Here is a 22,500-nt window from a genome sequence, read left to right on the forward strand (position 1 = left end):
TGAGCAGCTCTGACTCGGAAAGTTTATCTAGAACCGAGTGTTTCACACCAAACCGCTCTGTTAATTAGAGGAATTCCTCTTTTAAAACACACATCGGAAACATTGGGCCTGGTTCTCCTGTATCTCCCTAAGGTTGTGCTTGAGAAAAGTCCATGGAAAAAGTCGTAGTCGTAGTAAAAGTGCAGAACTGTTCTCAATTTGTTCTTAGCTAAAATCTAATCCCAAATAAGAGAACACTGGGCGATAATCTGCGTTAAAACTGCGTAAGTGGGTTTAAGAAGAGTGTTTTTTCCGTAAGAACGGTTGGCGCAGGAGGCCCAGTGTTTCAGGGCTCCTCTGCTTGACCTTGTTTTTGCTGTGTGAACTGTTGTATGACGCAGTGGAACTGTGGAGGTGGTGGTTATGGGGAATAACATCACGGCTCAGATGATCTACTGTAACTGAAGTAGATCACTAAACACCATAAAAACCATTAAAAATGGAATCACTGGTCTCCGTTTCTAATTTCAGGACATTTTTATCGGTGTCCGTCCTCGTTTCTCTGTTAACTGGTTCTGCTAGGCCCCTCGTTTGGCCCGGTGTGTTGCTCTGCTCGTTACATCTTTCTCTTGTATTTCCCTTTTCCTCAGGCCACCAATGTGCATAAGAATCGCTGCTGTCAGAACGAAACCTCGTTTCTCCACTTTATCTGTTTTATTTTTAGGTTTTGCCATATTTTGAAAGTGCCTGTTGTTCTTTACATTGTGTGTAAATTTCACGATGAATGGACCAAAGTAAACAGCCCAGAATGACTCGAGAAAAACTCTGGTTCCATTGACTTCCAATTAAAGTAGAATAGTTTTTTCTCCTTTTTTAAAATAAAAGGTTAAATTAAAAAAATATATAAATAAATAAATAGACACAAGTGGTCACCCCTACACCCTGATTTGCACATAACAGCCTATAAAGTCCTGCATTTCACCTTTTACGTGCGTTTTAAGCCCTGAACATGTAAATCCAGAGGTGCTAGTTTTCACAGCTGGCTCTGAAATGAAGCAGCCTGTCGTCGTTCGGTCAGTCTGCACTGATAACCATGTCTTTTTTAGACCTCTATCTCTGAGAGGGCCTGGACGAGGTTTCATCAGTCAGACTAAAGTGCATGTCGGTGCTGATGAAGCTAAAAACAGAATAATCTCGGAGTGAGAATGAGGCCGTATCCTCACAGATGTCTCAGTCCTGCTGAGGTGTCACAGTTACTGTTCACACCAGCTTTATGATGTGATTCCTCCTCATACGGCCCAATAAACACCCAGACACACAACAACGGACTTACAAACAGCAGCTTATCTTTGTTCCACTTGCATTAACTTGGACACCCACTGAGCTGCACACACTGCGAAAGAGCTGCGCTCCTGAGTGGCCAAACACCACAGCGCTGGCTCTATCGTCAGGCAGTCATGAGTTCAATACCCAGTGATGCCACAGCCATCCGTAATCAGGAGTCAAAGCTGTCCTCTCGTTCTGGGTGGTCCTCGATCTCACCCCCATCACTCACAACGCTAGTCAAGGCAGGCGTCTTGAGCGTGTTGAGCCCCAGTGACGTTGCTTCAGCAGCAGTTTGTAAAGATGTGTTTGAGCTTTGTGTGTCTCGAGGGAGGAACGTGCTGGAGTTCTCCCTCCCAGCTTGATGAAGTAACCCTTATTGGTCCCACAATGGGAAAATTCCACATACACACTAGTGAACACACACGCACTAGGGGGCAGTGAGCACACTTGCCCAGAGCGGTGGGCGGCCCTATCCACAGCACCCGGGTGCAGTTGGGGGTTAGGTGTCTTACTCAAGGATACCTTGGTCACATCCTGTCGGATCTGGGGATCAAACTGGCGAGCTTCCGGTCACAGGGCCGGTTCCCTGACCTCCAGCCTCCAGCTAACGAGTAGAACCAGATACCAACTAAAATTGGTTCTATATACATACATATATAGTCTGTTATCCCACTAGTACGTGTGCGTCTTATCCAGTAAAATGATATTAAATCTAGTATCCAATATTTCTCGTGTCAAGACTGTAGTAAACTTAATTAAACGTAATCGTTTCTAGACATTTTACTTGTTTTAAGTAATTTTATTAAGTAAAATGATCTCAGTATATTGGAAGCTATTGTGGTAAGAAATGTGCTTGGATCCAGTAAAATCATCTGTCAGTATAGTGAGATATCTTTACTTGATAAAATGAAATAAAAGTAAATAATGTCTATAAATAAGCCAGATAATCTCATACTAAGTGCAGAACCATCTCAAAATGGGAAATATTAGTTATATCGACTGGATTTAAGATCATTGGACTTGACAAGACTCTGTTTTTTCCGTGTGTCCTCGTCTTGATGTTTAGGCCCACGGAGTTTCGTTACACTGTGCTATTGTATAAGTAGAATGACGAAGCTGAGTTGAAGAGAATGGAATTGAACTGAAGTCTGCAGAGTTCGCCCGGTTTTTACGTCACACTGTCTGCCGACGCCAGACGCCCGTTGGTCTGCATGAAGCCCACCGAGGCCTTCGGGGTGCGTGTGAGGACTGTGCGGGTGCTGTAAACTCCACTGTTTGCATGGCGGAACGAGAGGACAGCACTATGGGGACAAAATCATCTTGTTGCAGGAAGAGCGGAGAGAGGCGAGCGGTGTTGTCGGGGGGGAGTGACAGATGGCGGAGTGTCCGAGGTCTCCTTTAGGGGGCTGTAAGGGGAGTTAGAGGGGTCTATTGTCTCCCTCAGCAGACGCCGTGATCCTGACAGAAGCGGCTCAGCAAAGCCGACTGACCTAGTCGTGTGGCGGCGGGGGCCGAGGTGATGGGGGGGCAGTTTCCTTATGTGGTGGGCAGGGGAGGACAGGGCCTATTTACCTCCATTCACACTCCATTTCTCCCCTCCTCCCTCCCTCCATCCGTGCGTCCATTCGCAGCAGGCACAGGCCGCAGACTGGGCATTCTTATGGAAATGCTTATTTAGCTCGGCCGTGTGTTTGTGTGTGGGCAGTAGTGGATCTGCAGTGACTCTGAATAGTGGCGCTGAGCCCCCCGTGCCATCTGCTACCAGCACACATACATACATACATACTTTCCTTCTGATCGCCCCCCCACCCACCCCAACAATAACACTGCACCACATAGGCCTCCTTTCCACTGCGGTGTGTTTTCAACATGGTTAGCTAAGAATACTCAGATCAGACCCGTTCGGTGGGACGATGTAGTGCAGCACTTCGCTGATTGGTTCTGTTTGTGTGTCCAGCATCCAGATTGTGTCTCGTTAAGATTTTAGCCTCGTTCATCTCTATAGGTGCTATCTCACCTGCGGGAAACATAACACCCAGATAGCGGCACATATGGGTCCTCTGACTTGAGTCGGCGCCCCACTGCTGGTCCCCTCTCGGACCACCTAGATTACTGTCCTCCATACAAGTTCTATCTAGTTTTTAATCTCCTCAAACTGATTTTAAATACACAGAGACTTTTATTTTAGAAAAACTAAGACAAATATTCCAAACAACCAAGAGACAAAATGATGACTAGGCCTGAAATAAAACGATTTCAGAGCTGAGCTGGATTAAAACTATTTACTAAACTAATTTACAGAGTGTAACTAAAGAAAGGAGGGAAGCAGAAATCAGGAAATTGGACTGTAAGTGAAAAATGAGTGACGACGGGTGGATTTTTGGAGGACCACCAGCTTTGCCATCAGTGGGCCCACAGTGGTCCAGCAGCCTCTTGCTATCAGGGCAGTTCCAAACCCGATATGTTTATCCCTACAAACGTTTCCCCCCAGAATGGATCTGTATTACAAGGACGCCAAGCAGTCAACATACAGATGATCTGGGCTAAGAAAGTATCTTAAGCAGTGACCTTCATAAGAGAGTTTGTGCTCGTTCTTCTGCCGAATGTCTGAGAGTTTGTGCTCGTTCTTCTGCCGAATGTCTGAGAGTTTGTGCTCGTTCTTCTGCCGAATATCTGAGTTTGTGCTCGTTCTTCTGCCGAATGTCTGAGAGTTTGTGCTCGTTCTTCTGCCGAATATCTGAGTTTGTGCTCGTTCTTCTGCCGAATGTCTGAGAGTTTGTGCTCGTTCTTCTGCCGAATATCTGAGTTTGTGCTCGTTCTTCTGCCGAATGTCTGAGAGTTTGTGCTCGTTCTTCCGCCGAATGTCTGAGAGTTTGTGCTCGTTCTTCCGCCGAATGTCTGAGAGTTTGTGCTCGTTCTTCCGCCGAATGTCTGAGAGTTTGTGTTCGTTCTTCTTCCGAATGTCTGAGAAATGCATAGCAAAAGTCTCAGGAACCAAAATCCACTGTCCTGCACCACGGAACAAACAAACAGATCGAGAAAGACGACTGGCTGCATCAGTTTAGCCTTGCCTTTACTCAGTTCAGTCAGTCTGTATAGTTTTAAAGCTTGCGCACTGTTACTGTACTTTATATCCTGGGATTACTGTAATACTTATATTGTGCATTCACTCCTCTCACTGTGTCTGCACACTGATCGTATCCTGATGAGATTGTAGCCTCATGAATTCAGAACCAGCTCATGTAGGAACTTTCTGTGAGGAGCTTTTAGAGGGACGTCTGGTTCCCATCACCACCACTGTGATGATTCCCATTCAATTTATCCAAATTAGAAAAAGTGTAATTCCTCTTTAACTCTCATTATTCAGATTTACACCGGAAATCAACAGGTCAGTGAACCCCCCCCCCCCCCCCCCCCCCCCCCATCTAAACTCTTCGTTAGTGCAGTCAGTTTAGAAGCCGGTGGTTTTGTAATCTCCTTCCTCAGAAGTCTGTTCTGGCTGCCACGGCAACCACGGAAAAAAAACAGCAACAACAAAACCTCCCACCTAAACCACACAGGCTCTCCGCTCGGCTCCATCTCCTGCTGTAGGTGTGTCTGAGGAACATGTCCAGGCCTGCGTCTGTGTGAGGAGATAAGCCGGTCGGCCTGCTGGGCTTCAGCAGGACTCAACATGAGGCAGAACACCACACACAGCACAGGAGATGTTTACCAGCCACCCCACGGCGTGGAGGAACAATCAGGGCAAAAAGAGTGTTAGCGTTAGCATTAGCTTCACACAAGGAAAAAAGTAGGCCTGCATGGAATAGCAGGAATAACGTCTACAATACAGCTTATTATTAGCATTAAACGTGTATAACTGTATATATTGTAGCTTATTCCATAACCTATATTACTGTAAAAAGACATTTTATATATAAAACTTTACAGGAGAAGGAAAAACCTCCTTTACTTTTAATGTAAGTCAATGGAACCAGACGTCTTTCCAGGTCATTTTGGGACGTTTATTTTGATCCATTCTTCATGAAATTTACACACGATGTAAAGAACAGCAGGCACTTTCAAACTAGGACAAAAACTGAAAAACAGCTAAATTGGAGACATCAAGCTTTGCTCGGAAAGCAGCTATATATATATATGTGTGTGTGTGTGTTTAAGCACTACAAGGGGGCTATGCACCCAAGTTATTCACACACCTTCACACCTGTGTTAATGCAGCAATAATCCTGATCTGATCTGATGTGATATGAATATACTTTAACTTGTAAAAGCCTGTCGGCCTCTAAAGTGCCTGAAAACTTCATTTAAGGAGTTAAACTTTCACTAAAAACCCAGAAGCAAAGCTGAGCTCATCTAACCAACTAATGACCAGAATTTCTTTTTCACCGCATTAGTTTGTGTCTATTCTAATGCTCGGGTGCCAAATACACACACACACACACACACACACACACACACACACACACACACACACACACACCCTTCAATCAATAATGTGACCACGGTTTAAGACCTGCCTGCAGTATTACAGCCAAATTATAACGCAGCCAAAAGAAATTATGAAAACGTTGGTTCATCAGAAACACCCAGAGAAAACCTTCTGGAGCTGTGATAACAATAATGCAGTAATTCATCTGCACACTCCTAAAAACGAAGACACAGAGAGGAGGAGCTCATTCATAAAGTTTTTATTGTAATAAAAATCGCACAAAACTGTACAGTTCTCTATATATGCACAAATTCATTTTAAAAAAAAAAATGTACATTAAAAGCTTCAAATAGCTTACAAACTACACTGTCTGTCTAAAACGGTAAACAACGAGCTGCTCAGCAGCCCGAGAGAGAGAGAGAGAGAGAGAGAGAGAGAGAGAGAGAGAGAGAGAGAGAGAGAGAGAGAGAGAGACAGAGAGAGACAGAGAGAGACAGAGAGAGAGAGAGAGAGACAGAGAGAGAGAGAGAGAGAGAGAGAGAGAGAGAGAGAGAGAGAGAGAGAGAGAGAGAAATGCTACAGGAGACGAGTGCGTCTCTCTCGCTGGCGAAGAGAACAGGCCTCTCGAGCCGACAACGACCAACCAATCACCTCACAGCTTTAGACTCATTTCAGGACATTAGGACCTCTCAGGACGAGGGGGGGGGGTTGGAGCACCCTGCATATTGCACAATAGGAGTTAAGACGTTTGGCAGTATGTCCGGCGTTAAGGAGGTGGCGACGCCGTCGTTAAGGCAGCAGAAACCGGAGGGTTTTTCTTGTAAGGTCCTTTAAAGCAGCACCCACAACGCCGGCGGCCGTTCTGCACAGCACCGAGTCTGAACGGAACGTTTTAGTCCCGAAACCAGCACCTCTCGCTCGGTTCTGATTGCTTTTACATTCAGAGAGACAGAACGCTCCTTATTGCACCGCCACGTCTGCCGGCACCAGTGTGGGCGGTAGGTTTATGCTAAAAAAGGGGTCACAGTGTGTTGCCAGATTGCAGTAAAAGTACAGATACTGACTTAAAACAGTGCAAGGAACTCAAGTGGTCCACGTAGAGAGATCCAAACAGGAACCTCAACAGGCAGTGCTTTAGATTTTCAGAACTCGGAGTCGGGAGGGTTGAATTTGGCTTCAAATGAGCCTGAGATGTCTGAAATGTCAAAGCCCCATGGAAATAAAACCAAAACCAGACAAAACCAAACAGAACTGTCTGAGGAAGGCTGACCGCCGCGAGCCCGGCTTCCGGCCCGTCTCCTGCCACGCTCCTTAGCTGGACACGGTCATCAGGTAGTTTTTGGGAGGGCTCGTGCGGCCGCCCATCATAAAGCGGTTTTTGCAGGTGAGAGTCTGGTCGAACGGCGACGGGGCGGGCGCCGGGGGTTCGGCCTCGTACAGGACGCAGATGGAGCCGTCCTCGCCGATGCGGTACGACACCTCGTACGGGTCCACCCACAAGGTCAGTTCACGGGGGAGAAGGGAGAACAACTGGCTGCTGGTCAGGCCGATCCGGCAGGCCGCTTTGCCTATGAGGGGGTCCATCTCGTGGTTGATTCGGATGCAGCGGTAGCCTGAACCTTTCTGGGGCCTGTCTGGGAACCAGTGGTGCTGGTAGTGCTCTGTAAGGAGGAAAATAAACAGGTTTATTAAACATCAAATTAAGACTTCCAAGCAAACAAGCTTAAAGTGACGACACGCGCCAAACTGAAGGCCACGCAAGGCTGAGAACAGCATGCATCTCTGACCAACCTCAACCACGCAGTCCTGGGGTGGTTCTGATGTCAAAGTCAAGAACCAAACTGGGGGAAGTTCTCATGCACAACAAAAACAAAGCGGTGCTGTGCTGCAGACACACCTGAGAGGTTCTAGAGCTCTTTATCAAAGGCTGGGGTTCTTTTTTTTGTAGAACCCTTTCATGCTTTGGATAGCAGAACGGTCCTTCAGAAAGACAGAGAATGTCTTTATTTGGTTCTAAACGCCGTGAAAGATGATTCTATATAGCACCAAAGAGTTCTGCTGTAGTTACAAGCTTACCATAACAATAGCAGAACGCTGCAAAGAACCATGGAAGCATGAAAGGGTTCTGTACAGGCTTGTGGCTCTAAAAAGAAGCGTCAGAGTAACTCAAGAGCGTCTTGATCGGTCTAAGGCGAATCTGTGGCTCAGCTGCCGTTAAATGTTCCACCCACATGTTGAACTAGTGCAGAACCCAACGCAGGTAAAGGCAGCAGATTACGCTCTTATCCAGCCCAGCCATCGAACATATGCCTCCAACAGGCTCACCATCTGCCCCTCAGGGGTTTAACCAGGCAAGATGCAGCTTCCCAAAGGAGAATCCCACCCATGTTCCACATTTCCAGCATAGCTCCGTGTTTATGGTGTAATCAGAGATCCAGAGGGTTTGGTGTGAAAGGGTTCAGACGTCTTTACAGTGGTGGTGATGGGAACCAGGCGTCGCCATGACTACAACACAGATATAGACACTTTATTTACCATCCAGAACCACCAGAGAACCTACACGAGTCTTCTGACCTTATATGGAATGTTGATGATGGAAAATAGTGGAAAATCTGGAATAATGAGTTTTCTTTGGGGACTATTTTGCCGCACAGCGCCCTGCATGTCTCCCTCCACCATGAATGGAGTTGAAGTTCTCTAAACTCTCATAAAACAGCGTCTCAGTCATCAGGCAGTGAATTCAGAACCAGTTCATGTAGGAACTTTCTGTAGGAGCTTTTAGAGGGACGTCTGGTTCCCATCACCACCACTGTGAGGAGCTTTTAGAGGGACGTCTGGTTCCCATCACCACCACTGTGAGCAGTACTGACTCGGTCAGTTTATCTAGAACAGAGCGTTTCACACCAAACCGCTGAGAACCGCTGTGTTTACATCCTAACTGGTTAATTGTGCAGAGAAGTGTGAATGTCGGCGGAGCTCCGCTTTAAAGCGGTGTCGCGTGATGGTCGAGCGCATATTTACCGGACAGCGCGTGCTGTAGGCTGTCTCTGAACACCTGGAGCTGTTTTTCGGTCAGGAAGCCCCTGGACCGGAGCAGCCTGGACACAAAGCTGGCCGCAGCAGAGACTTCGGCCAGCATCTCGGCTCTAGGTCCGCAGCTGTGGTCCATGTTCCGCCCGGAGGTCCTCCGCTGGGTCCGCTGCGGCTCTTAACGGCTCCGCTACAACGACGACTCCGCTGCACTGAATCCACGACGTCGGGGCTTCGAAATAAAGCGGCTTAAAGCGGCGAGTGGGAGCCTCGCATTCCTCTAACAGCGGGAAAACCTGTCCAAGCGCGTCCACGCACAGCAAGACTCGCTCCCGCTGCCTCCAGACTTCCCGTCTCTGTGTGTGTAAACAGCCTCCAGCTGCCTCTTTATCCAGCGAGGCACACAAAGGCTGACGTCAAACGCCCCTCGCCAGCCTGATTGACGGCGCGCCGTCCAATGAGAGACGCCGGACGTGTCCCGCCCGCCGCGTCCTCGCCCTCTGATTGGCCGCAGTCATGGAAAGCGAGGCGCTGTGCTGCGCGCGGTGGTTTTCCGTCCGCTTCCAAATACGGAGGCTGACGTCAGGCTCGGCCTCAAGTATTCGTGACGTCAGTGCGATTAGAGAAAACTCCCTTTACCGAAAGTTTCGAGCGACTTCCATCGCGGAGCTTCTGTAATTTCCCCTCAGCCGTTCCTCTTTTGCTGTGGAGACGCTGCAGCCGCGTACAGGCGGCTTGTTTATCCCGAGCCCGGCGCTCGGCCGCTCGGCCGGTGTCGAGTGAAGTCTCCGGGCTCTGTTGGCGACTGGAGGCCTGAGAGCTGCGACTCCAGAAAACCCACATAAAGCGCTGGACGCCGGCTGGGCTGTGAACGGTCTTCTGGCTGTTTTAGGACTGGAGTTTGAATATTTTCGACAGAAATACTGAGTTCAAGTGAAATTCAGTCCCACAGTGAAGGTTTCAGCTGATTCCCCACTGATTATTCACTGATCTCTGCACTGAACACCATCTGCCTACTGTAGCACCAGAACGTCCCATCGGGGATCGATACATTGCCTGTCTGTCTCTCTACCTGTCTCTCTACCTGTCTGTCTCTCTGCCTGTCTGTCTGTCTATGTAAACTTACTGTGAGAACTTGCTGTATTTTTGGCAGCTGTTGTTTTGGTCCAGTGGCGCCATCTGCTGGCTGCGACACGCCATGACGAAAAAATGCTATAATCCATAGACTCGTGTAGAAATGTAGTTTCTTCAGGATTTACATTGATTTTGAACGCAGATTTTAAAAGAAACAATCCGTTTTCTTTGGGGACTATTTTGCCGCACAGCGCCCTGCATGTCTCCCTCCACCATGAATGGAGTTGAAGTTCTCTAAACTCTCATAAAACAGCGTCTCAGTCATCAGGCAGTGAATTCAGAACCAGTTCATGTAGGAACTTTCTGTAGGAGCTTTTAGAGGGACGTCTGGTTCCCATCACCACCACTGTGAGGAGCTTTTAGAGGGACATCTGGTTCCCATCACCACCACTGTGAGGAGCTTTTAGAGGGACGTCTGGTTCCCTTCACCACCACTGTGAACGGTTCTGACTCGGTACGTTTATCTAGAAAGGAGCGTTTCACACCAAACATCTTAACCACTTACTAGTTCTATATGGCACAGAAAGGGTTCTTCTATTGTTTCAACCTTGGCATCGTAACAGTAGAACCCTTTCTGGTTCTACACTATATTTCCAAAAGTATTCGCTCGTCTGGCTTCACACACATATGAACTTGAGTGACATCCCGTTCTTAATCCATAGCGTTTAATATGATGTCGGCCCACCCTTTGCATCTATAACAGCTTCAGCACTTCTGGGAAGGCTTTCCACAAGGGTTTGGAGTGTTTATGGGAATTTCTGACCGTTCTTCCAGAAGCACATTTGTGAGGTCAGACACTGATACTGGACGAGAAGGCCTGGCTCACGGTCTCCTTGAATGCAGCTGCTCAGGCATGGAAACCCATTCCATGAAGCTCTCTACGCTGTTCTTGAGCTGATCTGAAGGCCACATGAAGTTTGGAGGTCTGTAGTGATGGATTCTGCAGAAAGTCGGTGACCTCTGCGCACTATGCCCCTCAGCATCCGCTGACCGCTCTGTCATTTTACGTGGCCGACCACTTCATGGCTGAGTTGCTGTCGTTCCCAATCGCTTCCACTTTGTTATAATCCCACTGACAGTGGACTGTGGAATATTTAGTAGTGAGGAAATTTCACGACTGGACTTGCTGCACAGGTGGCGTCCGATCCCGGTACCACGCTGGAATTCACTGAGCTCCTGAGAGCGACCCATTCTTTCACTAATGTCTGTAGAAGCAGTCTGCAGGCCGAGGGGCTCGGCTTTATACACCTGTGGCCATGGAAGTGACTGGAACACCTGGATTCAGTGATTTGGATGGGGGGGTGAAAACTTTTGGAAATATAGTGCATATAGAACCTTTTTCAAAACATAGAACCATAAACAACATATTCTCAATCAATCTGAAGAACAATTTCACCATGCAGAGAACCATTTAAGCATGCAAAGGCTTCTTTGAGTGTTCATGGTTCTGTATAGAACCACTTATTAAAGAACCCTTGAAGAACCATCTCTTTCTAAGAGTGATGAGAAAGCCAGTTCCAAAAAGGCCAGGTTTCATTAGTGCGTGTGATGGAAACCAGAGAAACACAATGTTCTAATTTATGCCAGTAAATATCAAATCAATTAAATTTCCCAAATGAGAGAAAAAGTCCACCAGCTTTCCATAACTTCTGCTTAATTAACCGGTTAAGACGTAAACAGAGCAGTTCTGAGCGGTTCGGTGTGAAACGCTCTGTTCTAGATCAACATCCCGAGTCAGAACCGTTCACAGTGGTGGTGATGGGAACCAGACGTCCGAGGCATTTCAGGCCTCAAGGCTACTTACAAATCTACTGATTGGAGTTCTGAAGGATGAGGTACCTTAAAGCCTGAAAGAGGCATTTCAATAGTTTTGGCCTTACCGTTTCACACCAAACCCTCTGGATCTCTCTGAATACACCTCACGCACTGAATTATGGGGGAATGTTAGAAAATTTGGTGGAATTCCCCTTTAAGATCATGTAGCTTCCCAGTAAAGATGAATTTCTTTACAAATCCAAGATGAAAGCAGATGAAAGACCTGTTGGTCAGCTCATCAGCGCAGACACAGAATACCGTTAGTGACTACTGGACATCAGGAACCAACAGAACCTTTTAATGGCAGATGTTGGGCAGCAGTGGACAGTGAGGCCGGTTGTGCTGCGGACGTGGAGGCTGAATGTAAACAGCTGCTCGTGTTCAGTCCATCAGCACTGATGCTGCTATATTTAGCCTCGCTGAGGGTCTAATGGTGGGCTTCCGCTCAGACTGGCACCGTGAGCGCTTTTAGCGCCAATTATTTACAGATTTGCATTTAAATCGATGAGAAGTCGTGTATTGTAATCAAACGCCACACTGCGCAGAATAATAACGCGCTTTAATGGCTAAATTAGCTGCGCTCAATGCTTTTGTTGTTGTTGTTGTTTTTTTGTGCGTGGAAACAGCGCCCTCTGCTGGCCGGCGCACGCATGTACAGACACTTAAAGGGGAACTCCACCAAAATTTTCACCCTTTTCTGCATAATTCAATCTAATTCAACTTTATTGTTATTACACCAATAAAGGATTATACAATATAGCAAAACGCAGTCAGGCTACCTCATTAAAATGAAATAATAATGAAAAGAAATAGAGATAATAGACATACAGAGTTGTGTATAAATACAGATTATGTGCATGAACAGTAACTGCGCGTCAGATGGTAGAGGTAGAATTAAAGGGCAAACTATAGCAGCTATATTATAACAAATAAAGTAAAATAATTATATAGACTTGGTTAAGACTTAAATGGTTTTGATGCAAAATCAGAGTTTCTAGAGAAAGTTCTAGAGAAATCCGGGTGTTTTATGGCACAGCAGCCCCCCAGATATATGCATACAAATGCATGTCTCTCTACAATGAACCATTTCATATCAAACCGCTCCGGCTTACGATCCAACCACCGAAATGAGTGGAAATTTTAAAAATGGGTGGAATCCCCCTTTAACATCCATCCATAAGCGATTCCCGCAGCACACGGCGCCTTTCTGCTGATCAGACTTGACATCTCCCTGCAGCAGCCTGTGTTCGAGAGCATCCGCACGTATTTACGACCTTGTGGGGACTGTGAGTGATGGAAACACGAATGTTTTAGTGCTTTATTGGGACATTTGGCTGCTTTTCACCAGAAAAAAGTCCCTTTTCCCCTCTAAAAAGTGCATATTCTATTAGGAAGAGTAAAAGATGCCGAAGCTAATCGATACGGCTTAATTTGGCTTCCTATTCGCCTGCTTTTGTCGCGAATTTCCCGTTCGACCTTAAATGGTGCAGAAGAATGCTGCAGTATTTAAGGTGGAACGGGGAATTGGAAAAAGAAGCCAATTTAAGCTTCGTAGCTGATCCTTTGGTTGCTTAAGGTTAGGTTACACACACACACACACACACACACACACACCCGTGTGTGAGCGCGCGCCTCCCACGCTGACGCTTTTCACTCTGCCGTGTCCCTGCAAACCCAGAATGCCGTGCGCATGCGCAGAACGCTTCACCACACACTGCAGCAACCAGCTCAAAATATCTCCCATCCAGCTCTGCGCTCATGACTTTATACTTCCAGGGGGTTTTTCTCACGTTTGTGGTGCACAGTCAAGATTTTAATGCCCAGCAAAACAAGCAGTCGGTGGAGGTGTTTGATGTTTTCATGGAGAATCTGTGAGGAGACCCGAGAGAAGATAATCCACTGCAGTCAAAGGAAAATGAGGGAGTCTCCAAAACTCACTCACACAGAGTTAGAGAGAAAGTAAGGCTCCTAACAACCACCTGGAAGACTTTACTGAACCCGAGAAATGAGTAGCTTCCTCTTAACGGCCGTTTTGACTGCCAATTAAATAAATGAGGGCATATTAAGGGGGGCTCAGACTTTTGCACAGCACTGTTTTTAAGCCAGTACTGATCATTTTAGCTCAGTGACTTTATTTAGGTACAGTAATTGTACCGTATTTCACTGGAGGTGTACTTTTTAAGTTCCACTACCGACTGAATCCTGTTTTATTTTACTTTTCTGAGTTATAAAAAAAGTGAAGTGCAGTTTAAACAACATATTGGATGTTTGAGTGTATATGTGTGGGTGTGTGTGTGTGTGTGTATGTATATATATATATATATATATATATATATATCATTGTTATCTCCAAAACAGCGACTTTACAGGGGAAGCAAAAAACATACTGCACTTTTAATGCAAGTCAATGGAACCAGAACTTTGTCCAAGCAATTCTGGGTCATTTATTTTGGTCCATTTATCATGAAGTTTACATACAGTGTAAAGAGCAACAGGCACTTTCAAATTATGTCAAAAATTGAAAAACGGCGAAAATGGAGATACGAGGTTTGTTCCAACAGCAGCGAGATGTTGAGGGTGCTCCTTATTTTCAGTGCTTTGGATTGAAAAAGGAATTAAACTGGAATTTTGAACTAAAATGATTACATGAACAAATTAGCATTAAAAGCAAACTAAATCAAAGAGAAATGGGAAAAAAATTAAGAGAACAATTATTTAATTAAGAAGGGAAAAAATAAGATAATGAAACAATTAATAAAATTTCAACCAAAAAGGCAAACTAAGATCTGAAACAGTCAAGTAAGAGGATTATGTAAATAAATAGAAATAAATAAATTAAAGCAGTAAAAGAATTAAGGACAAATTAAGATTTTCATTAGTGAAATTAAATAAAAATAAAATAAAAATAAAAGGTAAAACTGAATAAAAAGTAGCAAGAAAAATTTAAGTCAACTAAGCCAGTCCCAGGGTGTCTGAAAGAGGGTGAAGATTCAAACCGTCTGAGTTTTAGAGAACTCCAGCTCAGTGGTGCAGATATTTATAAAAATAATAATAATTTATTCTACTATAATTTTTACGATTATTCTTTACATATTTTTTCTTCTATGATTTTCATTTATTCTATATTACTTATTCTATTTATTCTCTATAATGTTTGTATTTGCGCTGTTTTATGTTATTTGTTGTTTTGTCAGTTTCAATGTATTCTCTGTGTTCTCTTTGCAGCGGCTGAGCTGTTGTTGCTCTAAGACACTTCCATATTACAACAATAGCACTTACAGTTGTCTGGGGCAGGTCTAGCAGGGCAGGGGCTTCACAAACTGGCTTGAACACAGTCTGTGGAGACTGTGAGGCTGTGTGCTTGATATTATATTCATACACCTGTTAGTAATGAGTGTAAAACATCTGAAACACCTGAACTGAGTGTCTAAATACTTTTGTCCATCTCAAACACGGTTTAAAAACAGCTGCGGCTCTTTACGTTATAATGAGCTGGCCAAAAGTACTCAGAGTAAAATAAAGAAATTAAGGATGTTTTTCCTCCTCCTGTAGAGTTTCTGCGTCAGAGATCTGCGGTTTTACTGTCTGCAGCCCGTTTTGGGCTTTCCAGCCTGGATTTTTTGCAGAACGCTGGGTTCTGGAGGTTCAGACGGACCACAGAGAGCAAAACAAACACTCGCCTGCGCTCATGCAGTCTCCTCGGGTCAGGCTGCTGTGGGACGCGGTGGCTGATATAACTTGGTTTGACAGTTGGAGACAAACACACTCCGGCAGGGTGTGTGTGTGTCTGTGTGTGTGCATGTGTGCGTGTGTGTGTGTGTGTGTGTGTGTGTGTGTGTATGTGTGTGTGTGTGTGTGTGTGTGTGTGTGTGTATGTGTGTGTGTGTGTGTGTGTGTGTGTGTGTGTGTGTGTGTGTGTGTGTGTGTGTGTGTGTGTGTGTGTGTGTAAAGTGCAAATCTGTGTCAGAACATGGAGACTTCTGGAACACTGGAGCAGGAAAATATGAATAAATAAAACCCCTCAGCCCGACTGCTCCAACACCGCACTGCCTATCAGATTTAAAGAACACAAACACAAATTACACTAAATTAAATATTTTCACTGGAATTTTAGATTTAGAACGATATTTCTTGGAATTGTCGGCCCGATTTGTACGTATGCGACACATGCGCGGACTACACACACCCTCTGAGGTCCTGTCATCCTTCTTTAGTCACTGTCATGCCCAAAGTACAAAATTCAGAGGGTCCTGAGGGGTCCGGGACCCCCTAATTAACCTCTTAGGCCTCCTGAATGTCTCAAAATCAAAATTCCTGGAAATAAGCTTATTGTAAGGTTATGTTGTCTATTAGATAAAAACAGACGCTCAAATTCAGATTCAGTGTAGCTGATTGTTTATCAGCTTCTGTCTCTGGTGGTCTTAACTAACTAGAGCTGCAGCTCTGCTCTGCCTCAGGGTGGCGCTGTAGCAGACTTGTTCACCCAGTTGGTCCTTCATAGCCTAGAAACCGCAACTCTGCCCAGATTCCTCCGAAACACTTTCCAATGAGCTCCAGCAGATCTGAAAACTGGAAAACCCGCCCAGTTTCCCAAGAGCTTGGAGTGAAGAGAGACTGTTCCTCATTCCTCACACTGAAGACCGAAAAGATGAGGAAGATAATCAGATGTTTATCAGAGCGCCCCCTGCTGTTTATCAGAGCTCCCCCTGCTGTTTATCAGAGTTGCCCCCTGCTGTTTATCAGAGTGCCCCCTGCTGTTTATCAGAGTCGCCCCCTGCTGTTTATCAGAGTTGCCCCATGCTGTTTATCAGAGCTCCCCCTGCTGTTTATCAGAGCGCCCCCTGCTGTTTATCAGAGTCGCCCCCTGCTGTTTATCAGAGTCGCCCCTGTTGTTTATCAGAGCTCCCCCTGCTGTTTATCAGAGTCGCCCCCTGCTGTTTATCAGAGTTGCCCCATGCTGTTTATCAGAGTGCCCCCTGCTGTTTATCAGAGTTGCCCCATGCTGTTTATCAGAGTGCCCCCTGCTGTTTATCAGAGTCGCCCCTGCTGTTTATCAGAGCTCCCCCTGCTGTTTATCAGAGTCGCCCCCTGCTGTTTATCAGAGTTGCCCCATGCTGTTTATCAGAGCGCCCCCTGCTGTTTATCAGAGCGCCCCCTGCTGTTTATCAGAGCGCCCCCTGCTGTTTATCAGAGCTCCCCCTGCTGTTTATCAGAGCGTCCCCTGCTGTTTATCAGAGCGCCCCCTGCTGTTTATCAGAGTCGCCCCCTGCTGTTTATCAGAGCACCCCCTGCTGTTTATCAGAGCTCCCCCTGCTGTTTATCAGAGCGCCCCCTGCTGTTTATCAGAGCGCCCCCTGCTGTTTATTAAAGTGCCCCAGTTTCAGTCTCCATTTCCCAAGCTCTTTTGCCGAGCGCGCTAACGTTCCTCCTCCTAATAAACAGACACCCATTCAGCTCCGCCTCCTTATTCACCTCCATCACTGTGATACTCCATCATCTACATTAACTCAGGAAGGTGATCAGAGGGGCGGTGGAGTTCGAGTCGGCAGCGTCTGAGATGTTTAAAACGCAGAGTTAGAAGAGAAAATCATCTCCCAGTGAAAGCCGCGTTTTACAGTAGGAATAAATGGAGCTCATTATGCTGGTAGTGAACTACGCTGCCTGACTCAGCCGCCTCAGAACCAGAGAAACGGGCCTTAAACAGGAGTCAGGACCCTGCTGGACTTCTTCCTGAAGTTAGGACAGGATTTAGGAGGTTTAGTCCAGTCAGGATGTTTGTGTGGTGCTGTTTTCTGATCTGGAGTTCATGATGAGGTCATGAAGGGAGGAGCTGATATTCTGGAATAGATACTGAACGAAGGTGTTGAGAAATTGTCTGTTAAATGTAAGTTTTCTGCTTTTTTCTGAGGTTGAAAAATGAATAATTTATACTTTAAGGCTCTTTTCACTGGAAATTAAGCGGATGTAGAGTCTCTGGCTGCTGCACAGTCCTGTAGCTGCTTTATGATAAATTAAACCTTTAAAGCTCATTTTTAGACTTCATTGCCAAGTAACAGTGAGAGAATCCATATTTCGTAAGACGGGCAAGTGTCCACAAACCTGTGATGGTCAGTGGTAGAATAATAATTGCGATGCAGAGGGAGAATTCTTTTGCAGCTTCATTGTCAGTGAAAAACCGAGAAAACACACACACACACACACACACACACACACACACACACACACACACACACACACACACACACACTCACATACAGAGACACACACACCACCTGCGCTGGATAATGAGACAGCTCAGTGTGACACACATACTGTGACAGCTCTGTGCACATATACAGCGCTGTACCGTGACTATTAGAGCGAGGCCCTCAGCCCCGCAGGAGAAACGCCTCTACGTTAATACGCTAACTTCTGCTAGCGCCCCTATAGAATTTCTAATAGTATGTTAGCGCTAAGCTAACACAAGTACACATGAACATGTTTCGGGCATCCTAGATTAAACACAAACGTTAGAATTTTAGAAGTTTTATCTGAAGCTTGTGACCGACATTATCAGATATCTGAGTGTGTCTGTATCAGTCAGTGCGTTTACATGCACTCAATAATCCGATCACTGCAGAAAGTCTCATTTAGATAAATGAAAATGATAAAAAAAATATGAATATACATTCATATCATGAAAATAAAGAATATTTAAATCCTTCATTTCGTCAAGCATGTATTTGGTTTCCTCTCTGTGTGGAGTTTGCATGTTCTCCCCGTGTCTGCGTGGGGTTCCTCCGGGTTCTCCGGTTTCCTCCCACAGTCCAAAGACATGCAGTCGGGTCGATTGGACGTGCTAAATTGCCCCTGGGTGTGAGTGACTGTCTGTCCTGCCTTCAGCCCGAAGACTGCTTGGATAGGCTCCAGCATCCCCCCGTGACCCTGACGGAGAAGCAGCTTAGAAAATGGATGGATGGATGGATGGATGGATGGATGGATTTGGTTTCTGCTCACTTATTTCCACTGTCATGCCACCTGTTTCACGCATGCTCAGACTGAGAAATCTGAAAGAAATCAGAGTGAGAGCTCACAGCACTGAGAAATCTGACTACTGAGCTCAAATCCAGCCTCTTTATCAGATTTCTCAGTCAGATTTCTAGATTGGAGTATGGTGTTTACATGATGGTTTGAATAGTCAGATAACTGTAGAAATCTGATTGTGATGAAACTTATTCACTGTTACAGCCACTCTTTCAGTAAAGCGCATAGAGCTCCTAACAACTAACCAGAACCTGCTTATATTCAGTCATATTCACTCCTTCATGTTTCGTTTGGAGTTGCTATGATGACCACCTACATTGAGGGGGCGCTATATCTGCAGTGGAAAACAAAGTAGCTGGTACTGAAAGTGAGTCGAGTTGAGCCGGTACCATGCAGTGGAAAAGCGGCTTCGTAACACTCTAAAACAGAAACCATTCAAATCTGTGCACAGGCCGCAGTTGGACCTTTACTGGGCTTCAAGGCCTTCGGTCCAGCTCCTGAAGTCCTAACCAACGGCAGAGCAGCTCAGCTACATCTACGTAGATGCCCCAGAGAGAACAACCCTGATTGGACAGTTTTCTGTTGACTGTTTCATCATTTTAACCCTTTAAACCCTTTAAACACTTTAAACACTTTAAACACTTTAAACTTAAAGTGTTACTACCACACGTACAGGGTTTAAACACAAGTGTAGTGATTATATTAAATAGAGCTGAACTACAAATCACAGACATGCATTCTTTATTTCTCTGATATAATTATCATAACAGTCATATTTGTATATGAAAGTTTTGTAGCATAATGGATTTGTTTATGGATTCTGGGTTTGAGGCTGTTTATGATCGATTGTGATTAAGTGTGAATAGTTCACTGTGCTGGTGATTGTGGTTTAATGCTGTGTTTCTGCAGTGTGATCTGTTTTTTTTAATTTTTCATTTCTGTGTATGTGTGTGTGTGTGTGTGTGTGTGTGTGTGTGTGTGTGTGTGTGTGTGTGTGTCTGTCAGACACGTGCCTGTTGGTTCCTCGTGCTCACTCTCCTCACTAGTGCCACCCACATACTACACAAACCACACACACACACACACACACTTGATCTCAGTGTCTAACACTCAGTCACTTTTAGCAGACTGGCTATGACTATATATTTATATATACACAGTATCTCACTAAAGTGAGCGCACCCCTCATGTTCCTGCAGATATTCTATCTTCTGATGGGACGTCACTGTAGAACTGAAACTCTGATATAAGTTAAAGTGGTCAGTGTGCAGCTTGTACAGCAGAGCAGATTCACTGTCCTCTGAAAAGAACAACACACAGACATTAATGTCTAAACAGCTGGCAGCACAAGTGAGTCCACCTCACAGTGAACAGGTCCAGATTGTGCTCAAATGGTCAATATTTAGTGTGACCACCATTATTATCTAGCACTGCTGCAACCCTCTTGGGCATGGAATTCACCAGAGCTGCACAGGCTGCTACTGGAATCCTCTTCCACTCCTCCATGATGACGTCATGGAGCTGGTGGATGTTAGACTCCTTGTGCTGCTCCTCCTTCCTCTTGAGGAGGCCCCACAGGTGTTCAGTTGGGTTTAGGTCTGGAGACGTACTTGAGTTCATGTTTCCCTAAATGAACTGCAGCTCTGCAGCACTCATGCAGCTCCAGACCATGATACTACCACCACCATGCTTGACAGGAGACAGTTGTCTTGGTGCTTCTCACCAGGGCACCGCCACACATGCTGGACACCATCTGAGCCAAACAAGTTTATCTCTGGACATGGTTCCAGTAATCTATGTTCTTGGACTGCTTGTCTTGTGCCTCAGCTTCAGAAGAGGCTTCCTTCTGGGACGACCCCCATGCATTGTTGATGCATTGTGCAGCGTATGGTCTGAGTACTGACAGGCTGACCTCCCACTTCTTCAACCTCTGCAGCAATGCTGGCAGCACTCATGCATCTATTTTTTGAAGCCAACCTCTTGATGTGACGCTGAACACGTGGACTCAGCTTCTTTGGTCGACCCTGGCGAGGCCTGTTCCGAGTGGAACCTGTCCTGGAAAACCGCTGTATGACCTTGGCCACCGTGCTATACCTCAGTTTCAGGGTGTTAGCAGTCTTCTTATAGCCCAGGCGTCTTTGTGGAGAGCAGCAATTCTATTCCTCACATCCTCAGAGATTCTTTACCATGAGGCGCCGTGTTGAATATCCAGTGGTCAGTGTGAGTGAATTGTACCCAAAACACCAAATTTACCAGTCCTGCTGCCCGTTCACACCTGGAACCCTGTAACTCTAACCGGTCACAGGTTACAGATCACACGCTGAGATTAATAACTGATCACATTGATTTATCAGTCTACTCAGGCTTTAGCAGAGCTCAGTAACACTGAGATTAATAACTGATCACATTGATTTATCAGTCTACTCAGACTTTAGCAGAGCTCAGTAACACTGAGATTAATAACCGATCACATTGATTTATCAGTCTACTCAGGCTTTAGCAGAGCTCAGTAACGCTGAGATTAATAACCGATCACATTGATTTATCAGTCTACTCAGGCTTTAGCAGAGCTCAGTAACACTGAGATTAATAACCGATCACATTGATTTATCAGTCTACTCAGGCTTTAGCAGAGCTCAGTAACGCTGAGATTAATAACCGATCACATTGATTTATCAGTCTACTCAGGCTTTAGCAGAGCTCAGTAACGCTGAGATTAATAACCGATCACATTGATTTATCAGTCTACTCAGGCTTTAGCAGAGCTCAGTAACACTGAGATTAATAACTGATCACATTGATTTATCAGTCTACTCAGGCTTTAGCAGAGCTCAGGAACACTGAGATTAATAACTGATCACATTGATTTATCAGTCTATTCAGGCTTTAGCAGAGCTCAGTAACACTGAGATTAATAACTGATCACATTGATTTATCAGCCTACTCAGGCTTTAGCAGAGCTCAGTAACACTGAGATTAATAACTGATCACATTGATTTATCAGTCTACTCAGGCTTTAGCAGAGCTCAGTAACACTGAGATTAATAACTGATCACATTGATTTATCAGTCTACTCAGGCTTTAGCAGAGCTCAGTAACGCTGAGATTAATAACCGATCACATTGATTTATCAGTCTACTCAGGCTTTAGCAGAGCTCAGTAACGCTGAGATTAATAACCGATCACATTGATTTATCAGTCTACTCAGGCTTTAGCAGAGCTCAGTAACGCTGAGATTAATAACCGATCACATTGATTTATCAGTCTACTCAGGCTTTAGCAGAGCTCAGTAACGCTGAGATCAATAACCGATCACATTGATTTATCAGTCTACTCAGGCTTTAGCAGAGCTCAGTAACGCTGAGATTAATAACTGATCACATTGATTTATCAATCTACTCAGGCTTTAGCAGAGCTCAGTAACGCTGAGATTAATAACCGATCACATTGATTTATCAGTCTACTCAGACTTTAGCAGAGCTCAGTAACACTGAGATTAATAACCGATCACTTTGATTTATCAGTCTACTCAGGCTTTAGCAGAGCTCAGTAACGCTGAGATCAATAACCGATCACATTGATTTATCAGTCTACTCAGGCTTTAGCAGAGCTCAGTAACGCTGAGATTAATAACCGATCACATTGATTTATCAGTCTACTCAGGCTTTAGCAGAGCTCAGTAACGCTGAGATTAATAACTGATCACATTGATTTATCAGTCTACTCAGGCTTTAGCAGAGCTCAGTAACGCTGAGATTAATAAC

At 45.3% G+C, this 22,500-nt stretch overlaps 1 protein-coding gene across 1 annotated transcript; it reads right to left on the reverse strand.

Moving 5' to 3' along the window:
* Window positions 1-5,978: 5,978 nt before the first annotated feature.
* Window positions 5,979-9,212, reverse strand: btg2 (B-cell translocation gene 2). The gene is made up of 2 exons (XM_017688118.2): window positions 8,756-9,212; window positions 5,979-7,395 (listed from the first exon to the last, which is right to left on the reverse strand). Exons 1-2 carry the CDS (start codon window positions 8,901-8,903, stop codon window positions 7,046-7,048), a joined length of 498 nt encoding a protein of 165 aa, XP_017543607.1. The 5' UTR covers window positions 8,904-9,212; the 3' UTR covers window positions 5,979-7,045.
* Window positions 9,213-22,500: the final 13,288 nt, after the last annotated feature.

This window comes from Pygocentrus nattereri, chromosome 21 (genome assembly GCF_015220715.1).
Source record: "Pygocentrus nattereri isolate fPygNat1 chromosome 21, fPygNat1.pri, whole genome shotgun sequence".
Taxonomy (NCBI): domain Eukaryota; kingdom Metazoa; phylum Chordata; class Actinopteri; order Characiformes; family Serrasalmidae; genus Pygocentrus; species Pygocentrus nattereri.

What these genes read in the sequence shown, in the direction of transcription:
- btg2 (XM_017688118.2), bottom strand. Translation starts at nt 8,903, where the DNA reads ATGGACCACAGCTGCGGACCTAGAGCCGAGATGCTGGCCGAAGTCTCT. An exon ending in CCTACAGCACGCGCTGTCCG is followed by an intron (nt 7,396 to 8,755) that starts GTAAATATGCGC and finishes TCCTCCTTACAG; the next exon opens with AGCACTACCAGCACCACTGG.